This window comes from Danio aesculapii, chromosome 6 (genome assembly GCF_903798145.1).
Source record: "Danio aesculapii chromosome 6, fDanAes4.1, whole genome shotgun sequence".
NCBI lineage: Eukaryota > Metazoa > Chordata > Actinopteri > Cypriniformes > Danionidae > Danio > Danio aesculapii.
Window position 1 is genome coordinate 45,979,538 of NC_079440.1, and position 18,675 is coordinate 45,998,212.

At 37.7% G+C, this 18,675-nt stretch overlaps 1 protein-coding gene across 7 annotated transcripts in view; it reads right to left on the reverse strand.

The window, feature by feature from the left end:
* The window catches only part of foxp1b (forkhead box P1b), a 287,035-nt gene that overhangs the window by 40,420 nt on the left and 227,940 nt on the right, over positions 1–18,675 (reverse strand). For all 7 annotated transcript variants that reach the window (XM_056460382.1, XM_056460381.1, XM_056460375.1 and 4 more), the window contains 2 exons: positions 16,201–16,342; positions 5,268–5,460 (listed from right to left, as the gene is read on the reverse strand). In XM_056460382.1, the coding sequence (XP_056316357.1) occupies positions 5,268–5,460; positions 16,201–16,342 (335 nt within the window). The remainder of the gene's footprint in view (positions 1–5,267; positions 5,461–16,200; positions 16,343–18,675) is intronic.

Below are 18,675 nucleotides of genomic sequence, written 5' to 3' on the forward strand. Positions count from 1 at the left end.
CCAACACAGAGGAAGAGGGTTTCTTTCGCGGCTGACCTCATTCATTCTGTACAGAAAACAATAAATACAAAAGAGTCTGAGCTTGTCAGTGATCTTGTCTGTCCGTTGAAGCGTGTAAAGTGTGGCAACTTCTCCAGTTCTTAGAAATGCTTTTAAGGAGTAAGACACAAAGAAGACAGACTTGAATTTTGACTTGCGTTTGAGGTAAAGTACAAAAATGCTTTAAAAATTAAAACAAACCATTGCATTTACTGTACATCCCTCATCAACTCTTATAGCAGCAGCCTAAATGCTTTCCTGTGAGGCAGCACAGCTCTGTCATATCATCTTTCATTACATTATGGATTTGGATCGTATTATCATCCACCGAGCACCTAAGTATCATCGTCGAAGAAGAAAGGTCTGACGTCTGGAGAGCTCAGACAGGAACTGAGCACTTTGTCACAACACTATTACTGTGCCTCATGTCTTCATGTGGATAGAAATCATCAAAGACACACACTCCTCTACTGGCAAATCCCCAGACCCCCGACTCAATCCTCTACTGTATCCCAACCCCCTCCGAAATGTTTTAATTATCATTTGCAGAGTTGAAGATCAATTAAAAGAGAGGTTAAGGGGCTCGTTTAGGGGGGTAAATCTGATTATTTATCTCTTTAAAACAAATTGTCTGGGTTTTAATTCCCTCGAGCATGGCATTCCTGAAGGATTCTGGGAGGAGAGGGAAGAGGGGCGAATCAGGAAGGGTGACACTCTTTCTCTTTTGGTGAAAGAATGGAAGAGGTCAATAAAATAAAATAAAATAAAATAAAATAAAATAAAATAAAATAAAATAAAATAAAATAAAATAAAATAAAATAAAATAAAATAAAATAAAATAAAAATCTAATCAAATAAATAAAATTAAATCAAAAGTAAAAATAAAATAACTACAAAAAAAAACAAAAAAATAAATGAATAAATAAAATAACAAAAAATAATAATAATAATAATAAAAAAAAAAATAAAATAAATAAAAACAAAAAATTAATAATTGTAAAAAAAATAAATAAATAAAAAAAATAAATAAAAATGTGCCTGTTAACCTTGACCCATATCACGTAATTTCCAATCACCCTAGTAAAGTTCACGCAGGTTCATGAGTGTTTTTTGTCCCTTATCTGTGTGCTGATGGGTCGGGTGGACTGACACGTCGAAGGCTTTTATCATATTTGGGTGTGTATGAGGTGCTTGTCTCTGTGCAGGCACCAGTGGGAGCCGATGGAGGCTGCTAAAAGCAGGGTAGCATCGCGTCTAAACATGTACGAAGTGATTGAGTTTCTCTCTCCTTCCTTTAAGACGGAAGTGAAAAGACAGTGAATGATGCCGCTGGATGCACTTAAGGTTTTAGTTGCAGGCGTCGCAGCGACTGGCCAGATTTTATATGACACATGAAACGGCCTGCGCGGTGCTTAAGACCCCGGCGGTAAACCAATCTGAGAGAGCTAAAGCACAGCAAGTCCATCAGCGCACAGCCGCCCGCCTGTTTCACGACAACAGGGACCTGCAGAAACCACATCAATTAAAAGTTCATTAACGTTTGCGAGTCCACATTTCATTTCTCCCACTCAGAAGCCCTGGATTTCCAGCCACGGAGCTTCTACGCTCTTAATAATAAAGAACGAAAGAGGGGTTTTCACAATGGTGCCATAGAAGGACCTTTAATGGTCACCCCAAGAACTTTTTTACAGTAAAGTTTACAGTAAAGGGCATTTTGTGTAATGTAAAGTTTCTTCAGGGACTATGAAAAATGTTGCATGTTTGCTTATGAAACTACACTGAAAATCATTAAGTTATTACGAATGTCTTTATAATGGAATGCATTCAAACACTACTCCAGCACTAATTCTTCAGCTAACATCCAGAAGAGAGAGTGGTGATCTCCTGCTCCTTTTTTTCTGACAGATCTGAGATACTCAGTCTACAAAATGCCTTCTTCACGGCAGGGCTGCTAAACTGCTGTTGACGTCTTCTTTAATCTCTGACACCGAGCAAGAGGCAGCGAGTGAAGCAGGGAGCTTTCCGACATGTCTTTTTGAGTGTTTCTAGCCTGCTATGGCACAAAAGGGTTGTGGTATTGTGATAGAGGATGGGTTGTTTATGCACTTTGAGGAAACGGGAGTGATAGGCTGTTTCTCTATGGGAGAGAGTAAGAATATCAGCTGCAGAAATAGAATAAGTGAGCATAGAGTATGACTGAGTTACTCTGTTTTAAAACACGAGTAAGCTGCCTATTTAGTTGCCATTATTGGGTGATTATTTAATTAGGTACATAGCAGTAAATGAATATGACTTCAAAGTAAAAGCAAGAATATAAATGTGTATATTTTAACATCTACAACATCCAGAAGAATGCTGTATGTGGGATAAAAACTGTTGTTATTGTATGTATATACAAGTGATGAGATTTTCATTAGTTGAAAACTGTCCTGAGCTATAATCGACATAAAAATTTATGTCATTTTCATGGTTACATCTCATTTACGGTTTAAAGTTCAAATGATTTTTAGTTACGTGAGTTTAGCTGAGGGCATTCCCCACCCCAATTTCAATGCTTTGCCCCTGGACCAATAGTTTGATTAGGAATTGATTGGATTTCATTATGATGATCTGGCAACATTGGTTAACTTCACCAGAGTTCATTTGTAAGTGGACTAAGATCCCTGTAAGTGTAGTTTCCATCCATTTCCAAAAGAACTCTGGTGTGAACTGACACTATTTCAATTTACTATGATCTTCTATGTGAAGCTGCTTTGACACAACTTTCGTTGTAAAAGCGCTATACGAATAAAGGTGAAGTGAATTGAATTGTTTTGACCAGGGTTGCCAAGTTTGGTGCGCATCAGAATTTGATGCATCCACTAAAAACATTAGATTATCCTTTCAGGATTCCAGAATGCAGTACAACATTATTATAAAAGCAAATAATTCAATAAACAGTGCAAAATCTAAAAATAAACAAATAAATAAATAATTAAAATTGTTAGCCAATATCATGTGCGATAAATTTCTCTACTTAAAAGAAATGTCACTTGTTCAGTAACATGCTAACATCAGAGCTTACAATAACGGTTCAATAAGCCTCCTATGACCAATTTGAATGGCATGTTCAGAGAGAAGCACAGAAAGTAAGCCCTATAGCATTAATGACATCAAGGCCAGTTGAAAAAGACGTTAAGCAAAGCTGTCATGAACTCCACTCTCCACTACACGTGTAGAAAAAGCCGAGAGACATGTATGTGAACTCTCTCTTTACCTTTAGCTAGAGCTTGTTTTGCAGTACTAAATGTGTTTTCATTCGGATTGCTTTCATAACAACACGTTGGTTTTGATCAGCCAAATCTGAGTCAGATGTGAAGAGAGAGAGAGAGAGAGACAAATAAATGAGCTCACAGTGCCTGGAGGCTTCTAACCAGCGGTTCAAAGATCAGGCCTGAGCACATGAAAACAAGCAAATGTGTTATAAACTAAATTAATCTCTTCCTTAAAGACACAGCGATGCGATGCTTCCACCAAATAAATCTTTAAGTGTCAGGGCTTTAAAGAGGCTTTACGGTATTTAGCAAAGCTGTGCTGTGTTGTGTTGAGCAACTGTTGCATGTAATAGCATTAAATCAACTTCTCTGCTAGTGTGTTCACACAAAATGGAGCGATTCAGCATTAAATGATTCGTCAGTTTTTGTTTTCAATATCACAAAGTAAAATTTCAGAAAATTTGAACTCTTGCATAAATGATCATTTTGAAAAGTCAAACATCACTTGAATGTTATTTAAAACGTTTAGCCAACCAACATGGTTATATGTTGATTTTATTTTATTGCAGTAATCTGACCTGTAATCTGTCATCCTCTCAGGTGTTTTACTGGAATTCCCTGATGAACAGGACTAAGCAGACGGGCCATGGCCTTACTGAAAATGGCAAAGTACTTAGAAAGGATAAAATTAGGCTTAATTTGCAGGAAATGCCTTGTGGGTATCTGTCTATCAAGTTGGCTTTCCTAGAAGGGATTTCCACCTTAGCAAGAGACATTGCGGGCAGCATGGTGGCACATTGGCTAGCGCTGTCACCTGTGCTGTTGCCTGTGTATGAGACTGTATGGATGTTTCCCAGTGATGGGTTGCAGCTAGAAAGGCATCATCCGCTGCGTAAAACGTATGCTGGATAAATTGGGAGTTCATTCCGCTGTGGCGACCCCAGATTAATAAAAGGACTAAGCCAAAAAAGAAATAATTGAATAAGAGACGCTGTGGAATCTTGTTGGCTTTACAGTGGTTCCTATCAAAAAATGTATTCCTACCTTTTGGGATATTACTGTACATAAATACATGCTGTATTGAAATGTTGGATCTTTTTTTAATCCAATGAGAGAACACACACAAATAAACCCATGAAGAAAGAAAAGGAAAAACATCTTGTCTTGATGTGCAATGAAAAACTCAATAGATGATGTGAATGGATAACTGGACTAAGCAGCGAAACAATCTCAGCACTCTCAGATTTCACTTTTCCCTAAATGCCTTGTCAAATGCATACGATTTTTGCTTGGAAAAAATGTATCACGATTAATCGCTTCAAAATAAAAGTTTGTTTTGACATAATATGTGTGTGTGTGTATGTATTATATATTTATTTATTATTAAACTACACAAACTAATTTTGTTACATAGATATTTAAATTTGTATATAATTTGTCTACATATATCTACATATATATTTTATATCTAAATATAAAACATTTTATCAAATATATATGCAAGCTTACTTGTTTTTATATGTACATTATACAGTGCACTTTTATTTTGGATGCAATTTATCGCAATTAATTTTTGTTTTGTGTAAACAGCCTCAGAATGATAAAAACACACGAAGAATGAACAAGTCATTCTGAAATGGTCATCATATCAAATGATTGTGCTTTATCTGTATGCTGTGACTAAGTTATGATGTAGTCAAAACAGAACTACACTGGTTTCCCTGGTTGGAGATACTTACATTTATTTTATTAATACTTTGTGCCGGCTTCCCAGGAAGTGATGTTATGTTATCTTGAGAATTAAAATCATGTTTATTCAAAAATTGCTCAAACTCAAATGAATTGTATGTATGTTTATGTATTTATAAGTATCGCCTCAAGAGTTTTACAACATATTTCAACAGCGTCTCAGACTGCCCTCAAAACTGCCTAGTCAACTCCAAAAACTCTCAGGTCAACATTTGGCCACCTTACCCTTCTCTCTTGAGCGAGTGACTGATGTACTGGCCGTTGGTGGATCCATGCTGGTTGTGGTTTTTGGGTGGAATGGGGGAGGGGGACGACAGGTCCAGACCCCGGTGACCGTTATTGGTCACGCTGTTCTCCTCCTTCACATGGCTGTTTGTCACCTCCTTCCACAGCTGCTGCAGTTCGGCTGGAATCATGCCTGCCACAAACAAATTGGATAATTAAATCAATTAACAGCTAATCTGGTTCTACTCATGGCATAATTAAATAAAAAACAAGGGCTCAGTAAACAAAAGGGGGGCATTAATTATTCCACTACAGGCTGATACGCGCCGCCTGCCCTCTTGCTCTGCCATTCTCTCTCTTTTCCCCGACGTGCAACGTGAAGCGTGTTTGTGTACAGAAATTCTCTGGCATTCACGCGCATTTCATGCTTGAAGTAAATAATTAACATACAGACAAGGCATGAAATCTGAATAATCACCATTATTTCTCTGACAAGGAAGTCAGCCAGCTCTTTCTCTCACACACATACACGCATACACACAAAACAAGACCACAAAGCATCCCTCTCTCTGCAGATAGAGAGGGAGAAAGTAAAAGAACGAACAAGCCCCCAGGGTAATACTCTCGAAAGCATGTTAATGTGCAAAATGCTTAAAGTTTTGCACCGCCTCCAATTGACACAGACGACTTAAACCTCATTTAACAAGTCAAGCACACTGCGGCTCATACGTCCTTTGAAAAAAAAGAGAGAAGAAGATAAGTGGGAAGAAAAATTGCTTGAAGACAAGATGTTGCCTCAATTCTGTGACAGACACACAAACACTTATACGCACACCCACATAAGCAAAACATCGCTCAATGCTAGTCGGCGGAGAATTACAAAATGGCTAACAATGAAATTAACCCATTTGAGTGGCCACGTTTGTAAAGGACCTCCCTTGTACTCTTAAGTATTTATATATAACTATTGCAAAATTTTAGATTACTGGATTTATTAGGTTTGAGTGAAATTTAAATATTTGGTCTGATATCATTCATTTTCCTTCAGCTTAGTCCTCTATTCATCAGGGGTTGCCACAGTGGAATGAACCGCCTGGTCTAATAGAATTTTTTTTTCAATTTTCCAAATAAAAATATTGTGTTTTATAGCATTTTTATTTTTCAGAAGATGACAACTGGTGAATAGAACACATTTTTCATTAGTTGTGATCCACTAACTATTGATCAAGAGTCCGTTCTTTGTATGTAGATTACTCAATAAGCTGGATTCGGTTATTGATGATTTGATGCAATCCAGGATCATTTTGTTCTTCAAAACTCATTTGAGAGTTGTTGTCAAAGCAACAATTCTGGTAGCTCAAAACTGCTTGGGAGCAGGCTTATTTCATTTAAACAGGATTAGATTGGGACATTTCAAGCAAAGATATTAAAAAGATAATGTACCGAATTCTGATATTTTCTTACAGTAGTAGTTATTTACACTTGGGTAAATATTTAAAAAAAAATGTATATATATATATATATATATATATATATATATATATATATATATATATATATATATATATATATATATATATATATGTATATATTACAAATATATAAATAAAACGTATGCAATCTGCACTACAAAATAAAAGTACAAAGACTGCCACAGAGTGATTCTCTTTAAGGTGTTCAAAGAGAACATTTATTAATATGGAGTTTTTAGATACAAACGTGTACTATTTTAAGGTACCGACCCAGCTTTACTACAATATGTGCATGATAATAGACATGCACAATATTAGACTTTTTAATTTTTTTTTTACGCACACATTTTAACAGCTAATATGCTAGAGATTTGATGCTTCACAAAAGTTGCAGACTCCTTTACCAATATCTAAATACCTTACGCAGATTAAGAACCTTTAATAGGCTTAAGCTACTATAATAAAGAAAATGCTCTACATGTAAAACTAAATAAATTGCTAAATACTCTTTTGACAAATGAAAGTGTAAAGCCTGCAGCCCACAAAAAAGTGGTGTTTATTTATATTTAATAAACAGTTTACTACGAATTTCATGTAATTTTGCTCACATGGATAATTGAATAAAAATCAGATGATGTCATCACGCTGCTATGCCATCAGCCAATCGTTGCAATGATGATCATGATTTCGAGGATCGATAGATCTGTTATTCACAACACACGCAGCGATCTCAGATCATGTTAATAAGATTTGCGAACTTGTTTTAAGAACAAAATTAGCCAGAGATCAGTTATCAAGATTAATAGATCCAGGATCTGTCAAATCATCTTAGATCATTCAAGCAAAGTACGAAGAACCCCTGATGTTATATTGATGTTAATTAAATTGACTTAATGCTTGTAACATTATAAATGTCTTGAACAATTGATCAAAATTATATTTGATCAATAAAATATTTTAATTTACAAAGCTTTAAAGTTTCAATAGTTTTCAATACTGTATAAACACACACACACATGCATGTAGGCAAATCAAAATGATGACTATTCAGAATAACTATTACTCTCATTATGTTGTCGTTATGTATAAGACATAAGAATGGAAAGCTGGATGAAATGCTCTCACTGTGTGACTTTACAAAGTTCTTTGTATACTCTCTAAAATGAATCCGGCTCTTTTGGTGCGATGGGGCATCAATCGCTTAACATCACAATTAAATCGATTTCCAAAACGAGCGAAAACAAACGGGCAGGAATTTTTGTCTCGGTTATCTTCATTGGTCTCCTTGTTTTCCCTCCTCCTCCTCCCTCGCTCTCACATTCTCTCTCCTTCATAATAATTCTCTTTACAGATAGCAGAAGTGGCCTCTTTCAAGCGCTCCGCCATAATACATTTGTGCAAGAATCGCTTAGTCTTAATTTATTCCTGTTGTGGCAAAATAACGAGGAGGTGAAGATCTCAATACGATCAGCAGAAAATATTTTTAATTTGATAAGCTACTAAAGATTTTAATTATGCCAGTAATGGAGAACAGTAAGCTAATGAGGCGACTAAGACTCCAGAGAGAGAGAGAGAGAGAGAGAGAGAGAAGAGAGAGAGAGAGAGGGAGATGGAGTGAGAGAGACTAAAAACTGTGAAATGAGTCTGGTAGAACTGCCATAAATTCACACAAGATCGTTTGCATATAAAAGAGCCAGTGGAAATTATTGCAGGACAAATCAATAACCTTCCCACGTGCCACGTGGAATCTTTTGCTTCCTTGGGCTTTTTTTGTGTGTGTGTGTCGTCTTGCAGTGTTTTAACGTCCTCGTCAAACTCTGTGGTGTCCGAAGGTATCGACTGGATTGCTTGTTTTTTTGTCTTTGGTATTGTCATTGTGAGGGAGGGAAAACTTGTCCGTGTGGATTCAAGAAGGTCATGCCGCTGGTGATTGTTTTTGAGTTTGGACATAGAGGGGAACAATCATTTTCCCCCCACTTGGAGAGCAGTGACAGTGTGCAATGTATTTTTAGCCGGTGCGCTTGACAGGGCGGCCCACTCTCCCTCAATTACCCACAAGTCCAGGTGACCCAGACACCACTGTTTACTCAAACGAATCAAAGCTGGAGGGGGAGGAGGAGCTGATGAGAGGGGTAACAGAGTGGGACGAAGCTGTCTTGTTGTGCATGACACCCCCCATAAACCTCTATATCTCGTTCTAAGCCTGGGTTAAGATTCCTCTTTCTCAAAGTCGTATCTCCAGAAATTGTGTGCATATATCTTTACATGACCTCTCAACTAATCTGGCAAACATCACCACATTATCAGTGTCAGTTAGTATCGGATGATGGATGTGACTTTTGGCAGATAACACATAGCATTAAAACAGCGCTTTGTCCTTAAATCCGTCTTGCAAACTCCAGATCGCTTTAACGGCCCTAAAGTAATTTTTCAGCGCTGCACCTCCTCTCATTAAAAGCCAAAGATACACACTTGTGCTTTTAAAAAATGGATGTCATTGAGACATTTGACTGATCGCCGGCAAAGCAACTCAATTTTTACCACAGCAGGCAGCGGCGACACCCAGACAGGGGCTCGAACTCTCGCTTCAACCTTTTCCTGTCCTTGTACCCCGGTACCCTGGTGACCGTGTTCGAGCAAGCGGAAAGTTGATTTAAGGTTCACAACCACATTAGTTGTGGCCCATCAGCAGCCCGATAAAAAATGCCATCGCGCGCTGGGGCCGTGGAAAGCAGTGGCCGCGTCTTTCTCAACGAGACTGCCGCCGCACCACTGGGGGCAAACTGACACTACTATTAGTTTATTGTTCTGTGAGGCAGAGATCTTCTCTCGCTCCTGTTAAAGGGGTTATGATCACTGGGGCCTTTGATATGCAGCCCTTAGGCCTAAAATATGTTCCTCCCTAATGCTACAGAAGCTATTAAACAGTGCCGCACTGCCAGCCGATCAATCACTGCCAGCAAGGCTGGACGAGGGGCCGGAGTCCCCTGATGGGTCCGTGCGCACATCGCGCTTCATGCCTGGTCACATTCGCTGCTTTCATATTAGTGGCAAATTTGTCTTGTCGGTGTCCTGTGGCCCTTGACTGGACAACTTAACTAATGTGTGGCTGGGGATGAGAATGAACTCCAAAACTAGAGGGATTCACAAAGTGTGTATAGGAGGACACAGATTCAGATCAGAGCAGGCTAATATTGTGCAAGATGAGGGACAAACACAAATAAAGGCAGACAAACAGACCTCTTCCACTAAATCCCATTCTGTTAACACAAAGTAGAGGTATTTACAAGACTGAAAAAAGCTAATTTACTCAAGTAAAGTTCAAATATTATCTTCATGTGTTGTGAAGGAGAGTTTCTGATTCCGTCAAAATGCTCAAAACTTACAACATATCCCAATTGAAGCCTTTTGAATTATACAAATGTAAAAAGCTAGCTAAATTTTTTAAATTATAACTTCACTCATATCTTAAGAAATGAACTAAATAACAAGCATTAAGGTATACGGTATCTGTGCCCCAAAAAGCTAGAAAAGAAGCTCAAAATATTTCAACCATCACAGGATACTGCAGAACTGTCTACTGAATTTATGGAATTTTCTGGCTGAATTATTGGGATTTACACCATATTTGAATATGGTTCTCTCTGCCAAATGTTTGCATTGAGAATATAGCACACGTAAAAGAAGCCTGGAATGCCTAAAAATGTAGTTTTCTTATTTCTGGTTACATGTGGAGTGACTCCTGAATTGCGTGCACACTTAGAATGACAATTTAGTGGATTCACTTTATATTCAAAATGAAGTGATCATCCCAAATCTTTGCACTGTTTACATGGTACAAGTAAATAGACCAATAATTGTCATCCAAATGCACCATATCTCTCTGCCTTTCTTGAATTTACTGTACCGTTCTGTTCTTTTCTCATTCTATTACTCATTCTGCTAAGCCCACTGCTATTTTTTTTCTCTGGACTCCATTTATGATATTTATCTCTTCCAACACATTGTTTTAATTCTTAGCAGACTTAAGCTGACCCTTTCCAAAACCTGAACGTCAAAAAAAGTGATCCAACCTCAAATACAACAGAAAACAACACATTGCTTTGATTGAAGTCTCAGATGTCTGCGCTCCTGTGCCAGAAAATGACTGGATGTTTCTGTATATTAAATGTGACGCTGTGAAGTAAAAAGATTGTATTAAGTTTAATAAATAAACCAATTTCGGCCCACGTCGTTGGCTCAGTAATCTTGCTTAGTAGCTTGCCCAAGCACATCATCACCACGTCCACACAATGAGGTAACATAAGTTTATCACTAAAATGCTAACTATCTAGCTAACTACTGAATATTGTAGATTACATCTTGCGAATGAAAAACTGGGCTGCTGGAGCATGAAAGAATGCAGTGGAGTGTGAAAGAAAAAAAGGTCATCAATAACTTTTAACACTGAAGCAGAAAATGTGCAGGACACACATAAACACACACACATACTGACAAGTGTTTTAATTAGGATATGAAATTAGCCCCCACTCGCACCAGCCAAATTTTGGCCAGAGTTTACCAGCCACTGTGCCAGGTGACCTGTAAGGCATCACAGACTAACATTTGACATGAAATGGCACTGTTTAAAAGACAATCTCTTGAAGAGACGCATTTGATTTTACTGAGCAATTGAAGGAACAAAAGCGCTATTTAAAATAAATAAATATAACAAGTTTTGTATGTCGTTTTAATTGTTTTCACCAACCAAATGTTAGCCTTTTACAGCTACTCTATCAAGTTATATTGGACTAATACTAGACAAACAGGTTACAAACTAGGAAATAATACATTTACATTTAGTCATTTAGCAGACGCTTTTATCCAAAGCGACTTACAAATGAGGACAAGGAAGCAATTTACACAACTATAAGAGCAGCAGTGAACAAGTGCTATAGACAAGTTCAGGTGTGTAAAGTCTAAGAAGCAAAGCATTAGTAAATTTTTTTTTTCTATTTCTTGAGAGAGAGAGAGAGAGAGAGAGAGAGAGAGAGAGAGAGAGAGAGAGAGAGAGAGAGAAGAGAGAGAGAGAGAGAGAGAGAGAGAGAGAGAGAGAGAGAGAGAGAGAGAGAGAGAGAGGAGAGAGAGAGAGAGAGAGAGAGAGAGAGAGAGAGAGAGAGAGAGAGAGAGAGAGAGAGAGAGAGAGAGAGAGAGAGAGAGAGAGAGAGAGAGAGAGAGCGAGAGAGGGAGCAGGAGGCGAAGAGAGAGAGAGAGAGAGAGAGAGAGAGAGAGAGAGAGGAGAGAGTAGGGGGGGGGGGGTGGGGGGGGTGCGGCAACAGTTAGTGGTATAGCCAGAGAGGGCAGTTGCAGATTAGGAAGGAAAGTGGAGACTAAACAGTTGCGTTTTTAGTCGTTTCTTGAAGACAGCAAGTGACTCGGCTGTTCTGATGTATTAGGAACGTTCATTCCACCAACTGGGCAGATTGAATGTGAGAGTTCGGGAAAGTGATTTCTTCCCTCTTTGGGATGGAACAACGAGGCGACGTTCATTCACAGAACGCAAGTTTCTGGTGGGCACATATATCTGCAGAAGTGAGAGCAGATACGAAGGAGCACAGCTAGAGGTCACTTTGTAAGCAAACATCAGAGCTTTGAATTTGATGCGGGCAGCAACTGGCAGCCAGTGCAAACGGGTGAGTAGCGGAGTGACATGTGCTCTTTTGGGTTCATCAAAGACCACTCGTGCTGCTGCGTTCTGAAGCAGCTGAAGAGGTTTGATGGAACTAGCTGGTAGCCCGGCTAGCAGAGAGTTGCAATAGTCCAGTTTGGAGAGAACAAGAGCTTGAACAATGAGTTAATACATCCTTCACTGTCATGTACACTTATTATAATATGCATGAACACAATATCTCATGTTTTGCAGAGGAAGAACAGCTGGCCTTGTGTTTTCCTGGCCTATTTACTTGCCACAAACCTGATGCAAAGATTTGGTGTTGAACAATACAAAATTGTGTGTATGCAGTTAAGAATTCATTCAACATCTTGTGATAACTGGAAAACTGTATTTTGTGGCTTTTTGAGACATCTCTGGCCATTTTCTTACAATGCAAACATAATATATGTCAATTTTGGAATCACTTTGTATTTTGTTATATTTGGAACAAAAATTGGTCACACTTTATTTTAAGGTACAATTCTCGCTATTAACAAATCACTAACTAAGACTTTAAGCTCAATAAACTACTATTATTAATAGTTGATAAGGTTATAGCTGGGTTTACTGTAGGTATTGGGTGGGATTATTAATAGACAGGTAATAAGCCAGTAGTAGGAATTAGTACTTAAACTAAAAGGTTCTCAAAATGCTTATTGTGTGGCTTTTTGACAGCTATAAACATTTTTTTAATCACTGAAGAGTTTTGTTTACAAGTTTAATAACAAATTAATAATTATTGCAAATATATGCAGTAAAATCTATCCTTCACTTTCAGGTACACTTATTCTAACATGTATGCAAACAATATCATGTTTTGCATCAGAAAGCAGCCTCACATGTTTTCACTGGTTGCTCTGAGATGTCATTCAATCAGTTGTACTGTATGAGAAATAAAACTGCCCTTGGTTGAGATGGCCTCCTTTCTGACACTAGCCGATGGCTCTGCATTGTAAAGCAGAGCCTCTCCCAGCCCCAGGGCAACGTGGGTATGTGGAGTGGCTCAGCTTTCTGACTATGCCCTGATCAAACAATAACAAGACTGAACAAATACAGTTTGTATTTGCGTGTTACCCAAGCACCCCCTCCCCAGTCTTTATACAGCCTTATCTTGTTATGGGCTTGTTTGTCTTAGCCGGAGAGAGTACAGTCAGCTTTGGAGAGAAAGAAAACAAAAACTCAAAACAAAACCGGTATGAATGCAGTCTTTGTCATTCTGTTGCTGCTCCTTAAGTAAATATGACAAGGAAAATAAAGCAATACACCTTCTGGAAAAACACCTTTTGACTCACGGACTGCTTGTGAAGTGATTAATCTTTGACTAGTTTAGTGGGTTGAGGTTAGGAAACAATGGCGCTAGTATGTTTAGGGGCTGAAGGGGAGCCAACATAAAACAATAGACATAAAACAGAGATATATACAGTTGAAGTCAGAATTATTAGCCCCCCTTTGAATTTTTCTTTCTTTTTCAAATATTTCCCAAATGATGTTTAACAGTGCAAGGAAATTTTCACAGTATTTCCATTAATATTTTTTCTTCTGGGGAAAGTCTTATTTGTTTTATTTCGGCTAGAATTTTTTATTTTTTTAAAAACTATTTTAAGGGCCCCCTATTATTAGCCCCCTTAAGCTATTTTTTTTTCAATTGTCTACAGAATAGACTATCATTATACAATGACTTGCCTAATTAACCTAACTTGCCTAATTATCATAGTTAAGCCTGTAAATTGCCCTTTAAGCTGGATACTTGCATCTTCTAGAAACATCTAGAAACATATTATGTACTGTCATCATGACAAAGATAACAGAAATCAGGTATGATGAATTATTAAAACTATTATGTTTACAAATGTGCTGAAAAAAATCGTCCTTTAAACAGAAATTAGTGAAACTCGTTTGAAAAGAGTTTTGAACTCAGTGTTGAAGGTAATGACTTAATTAAATACCTCATTGCTTCAACTTATATGAAGTTTACAGTACTCATAAAGATTTGTTTTTGTTTCAACTCAAATTTTTTGTAGCAATCGGTTTCCTCAAACGGTTTGAGTTGCCTTAACTTATTGAGTTTTAAAGTACTCAGTTGGTTTGAGTTCTCTTTATGGAAAATTACTGTGCTCAAATTGCTTTGTTTACTCAAATGGATTAAGTTCACAGTATTCATTAGGATTAGTTTTTGAACTTAAATGGTTTGTTGCAATTTGTTTCCTCAAGGGGTTTGAGTTACCTTAACTTTTTGGGTTTTACAGTGTATGTACAGTTGAAGTCAGAATTATTAGCCCCCCTTTGAATTATTATTATTTTTTTTAATTTCACAAATGATGTTTAACAGAGCAAGGAAATTTTCTCAGTGTGTATTTTTTCTTCTGGAGAACATCTTATTATTATTTTTTTTTTGGCTAGAATAAAAGCAGTTATAATTTTTAAAAAAATTTTGAGGTCAAAATTATTAGCCCTTTTGAGCTATATTTTTTTCAATAGTCTACAGAACAAACTATCATTATACAACAACTTGTCTAATCACCCTAACCTGCCTAGTTAACCTAATTAACCTAGTTAAGCCTTTAAATGTCACTTTAAGCTGTATAGAAGTGTCTTCAATATTATCTAGTAAAATATTATTCACTGTCATCATGGCAATGATCAAATAAATCAATTAGAAATGAGTTATTAAAACTATTCATGCTTAGAAATGTGTTGAAAAAAATCTTCTATCCATTAAACAAAAATTGGGGAAAAAAATAAACAGGGGGGCTAGTAATTCTGACTTCAGCTGTTTGGAAAAGTGGTAATATGGGGATGTTTTCTGACTCTAAAGGAGAAAAGCAATAGAAAACATAACGCAAACAGAACCAAGTTCTATTTTGGTACAATATTTTAGCAAATTTAGAAAACAACTTCAAAATATGCTACATAATCTGCACGATTAGCTTTTGATCATTCTTGATGTTAAATGAGTAACTTTATTTGCTGACTAGGTATTGTAATGTTTACATAAAAACTTAAACTTTAAAAAAGCCAAATCGATTATGTTACACCAGTACAAACATATTCTGATTTTGCATTTTTAATACATTTTTTAGGGGTTTTCACCTTTAATGGATAGGACAGTATAGAGTATTGACAGGACAGCGTGGGGAGTAGAGAGAGGGGAAGGATCGGCATAGGACCTCGAGGCGGAAATTGAACTAGGGTTGTCATGAGCACCGGAGTGCATGTGTCGACGCACTACCACTACCCCATTGGCACCAACGAACCTATTCAAGTTTTCAAATAACAATCATACTATAATTTTCTGAATGATATACAGTATATACAACAACGTTTATATAATACTACAGAAAATCCTATGAAATTATTCATAATAACATACAATATGCAATGTACTCAATATATTATTATAGAAGTTTTATAAAATTGTTTAAACATATTAAACATTATATTTTTAAAAACATTTATCCTTCTTTAAGTATCAGAAAAATAATAAAGCCAAATTAGTCAAGTGCTAAATTTTTTCCTGAAAGCTAATGAAAAATTTGTCTGTATAATTCTGCTGCATTTTTATTTTAAATATGAAACAAAAATGAATCATCTAAATAAAGAAATAAATACGAACATAACAATGACAAAACAAAAAGGCCACATCAGCCATCCAGTGTAAAAGAAAGTGACATTTCCTTTGGAGTGTGATGAATCTTGTGAACGATTGTCTTTTACTTTTGGTTTCCATTGGTTTCACTTTTGGTGTGTCGACGACTGTGTCTGCTCTTACCCTGAGTGAGGGAGTGCAGAGGCAGAGTCTGGTTGGGCTGGATGGACAGCAGGCCTTGTCTCTGCAGACTCAGGAGATGCTGCTGCTGGAGCTGCTGGACCTGGAGCAGCTGCTGCTGAAACGCCAACTGCTGTGCGGACACCTGCCGAGAGAGAGAGAGAGATAAACTACATATCATCCTCACACTCACAAACTATTCTGTCAACACATGCACAAATATACGTATACACAGAGGGCTGATAAACACACACACAGGTACATTCCTGTATTCATGTAACCTCCTTAATTAACGAGAAGTCTGGGAGGCTCGTGACAAATAATGAAATGTTGTTAATCATTCCTAATAAGAGCCACAGGATTTTAATTATGGCCATTCATAACTCCGCAAACAGCCGTTGACTTAAAAGAGCTGCTTAATATTCAGAGCCAAAGGAGCCAACCATTGATTCCTTTGGGTAAATAGGGAGTGTGAAGTAACTAGCTAACAAACTAACTAGTCTATACAGATGAAGGCAAAATTATTAATCTTCCTGTAAAGTGTTAATTATATTTACATTTTCCCCAAGTGATGTTTAACAGAGCAAAGAGTCAAGGACATTTTCACATATTTTCACATCAATATTTATTCTTCTTGAGAAAGTTTTTTTATTTTAGTTTGGCTGGAATAAAAGAAGTTTTTAACTTTTTTATTGTTTTAACTGTAATTTTTAAGGTCAATATTATTATTAAATTGTTTGTTTTTTCAGACTGACTACAGAACAAAACCCTGTTATCGCCAAATTAACCTGACTTGCCTAGTTATTCCAATTAAACAAGTAATGTAAGCCTTTAAATTGCAAAATGAATTGAATACTAGTATCTTGCATCATAATTATTCATTCATTCATTTTCCTTCGGCTTAGTCTCTTATTTATCAGGGGCCGCCACAGCGGAATGAACCACCAACTTTCCCATCATATGTTTTACGCAGCAGATGCCCTTTCAGCCGCAACCCAGTATCTCATTCACACACACACATACACTACGGCCAATTTCAAGAGTTCCCACTTAGATATGCTTGGCAGTAATAGCAGGTTTGGCATGCTGTCCCAGAAGAGAACTCTAAATTGGAGATAATTGAGCCCGGTCAATAAGTATATAAGGGGATCCAAGATCAGGTAAGTCTTGAGAAAAGGGAGGAAAAGGAGGAGATGGGGTGGAAGGGGGGATTCTTCCAAAACGAAGATAGAGCAGTTGGGAAAAATTGGTCTATTTATTGTAAGCTGGGATCACTTGGATTGGATTATACCTGATTACAGATGAGCAGCCAGTCATGCTCAATTATATTACGTGCTCCTCTTGAAATTAGTTTACTTAGTTTGTCCAAATCCCCTATTGGGGGACTGTGGGGGAAACTGGAGCAGCTGTAGGAACCCCACTCAAACACGTGAGAACATACAAACTCGTCACAGAAATGCTAACTAGCCAAGCCGGGACTCAAATCTGCGACTTTCATGCTGTGAGGCAATACTGCTAACCACTGAGCCACCATGCCACCCTGCATCATAATTAGCAAAATATTATGTAGTTTCATCATGGCAGAGACTAAATAAATTAGTCAATAAAACCATTAAGCTTAAAAATAAGTTGAGAAACGCCTCTCTGTTAAAAATCTCATAGGAAATATTTAAAAAAAGCAATAACCAATACATCACATGTTCGCGGATGGAACGAAGCGTAAAGAAAAGAAAGGTGACAAATGACTGGGGGAATTCTGAGAGGAAGAGGAAGAGTTAGTAAAAGTGGAAGGGAAACGGGGATAAGAGGGTGTTGAAAGACGAGAAGGAGCGGGAGGAATGGGCGAACGAATGAACTGCTGCGTCGTCAGAACGATAAATGGGAGGAAATTATCTAACATCCCCAATCGGCCCTCAGTCAAAACAAATGGGTGATGTTATGGAGATACAAAGCTATTGAACCCTCCCGTTGACCCCTTTCAGCGCTAACACTGTTTTTTATGACCTTGGCGATGCACCATGACAGCCTTGTGACAACAGCTAAACATCCGCCACAATCACCAAACGGTTCCTCTGACGGGCTTGAGGTGAAAAAATGGACCCCAAGGGCAACACGTTTGTGTGTTTACTGGTACATTAAAGCACAAACGTGTCTTTGCCAAGCTGTGTGCCGCACCCTCTTCCCAAACACAGGATGCTTCACTTTGTGTTTACTTCTGCAAACAGAAGGCGCACAAAAAAGGTCCTGCAGCACAGCGGCGGACAGGTCAACCTTTAGACCCACAGCAGATCTGAAACAGCCTGATAAAGTGCGAGCTCTCGCTTTCCTCTCATGTTCACGGTCCACCCATCCTCATTGGCCTCTGTCACTCTGACCCAGATCATGAGGCACTGGACAAACAAATGCTTTAATGGAAGTGCTGGAAGACTTGGTACATTGGTAGAACAGCATATGCGTGAGGAGAAGCAGGTTCAAGTC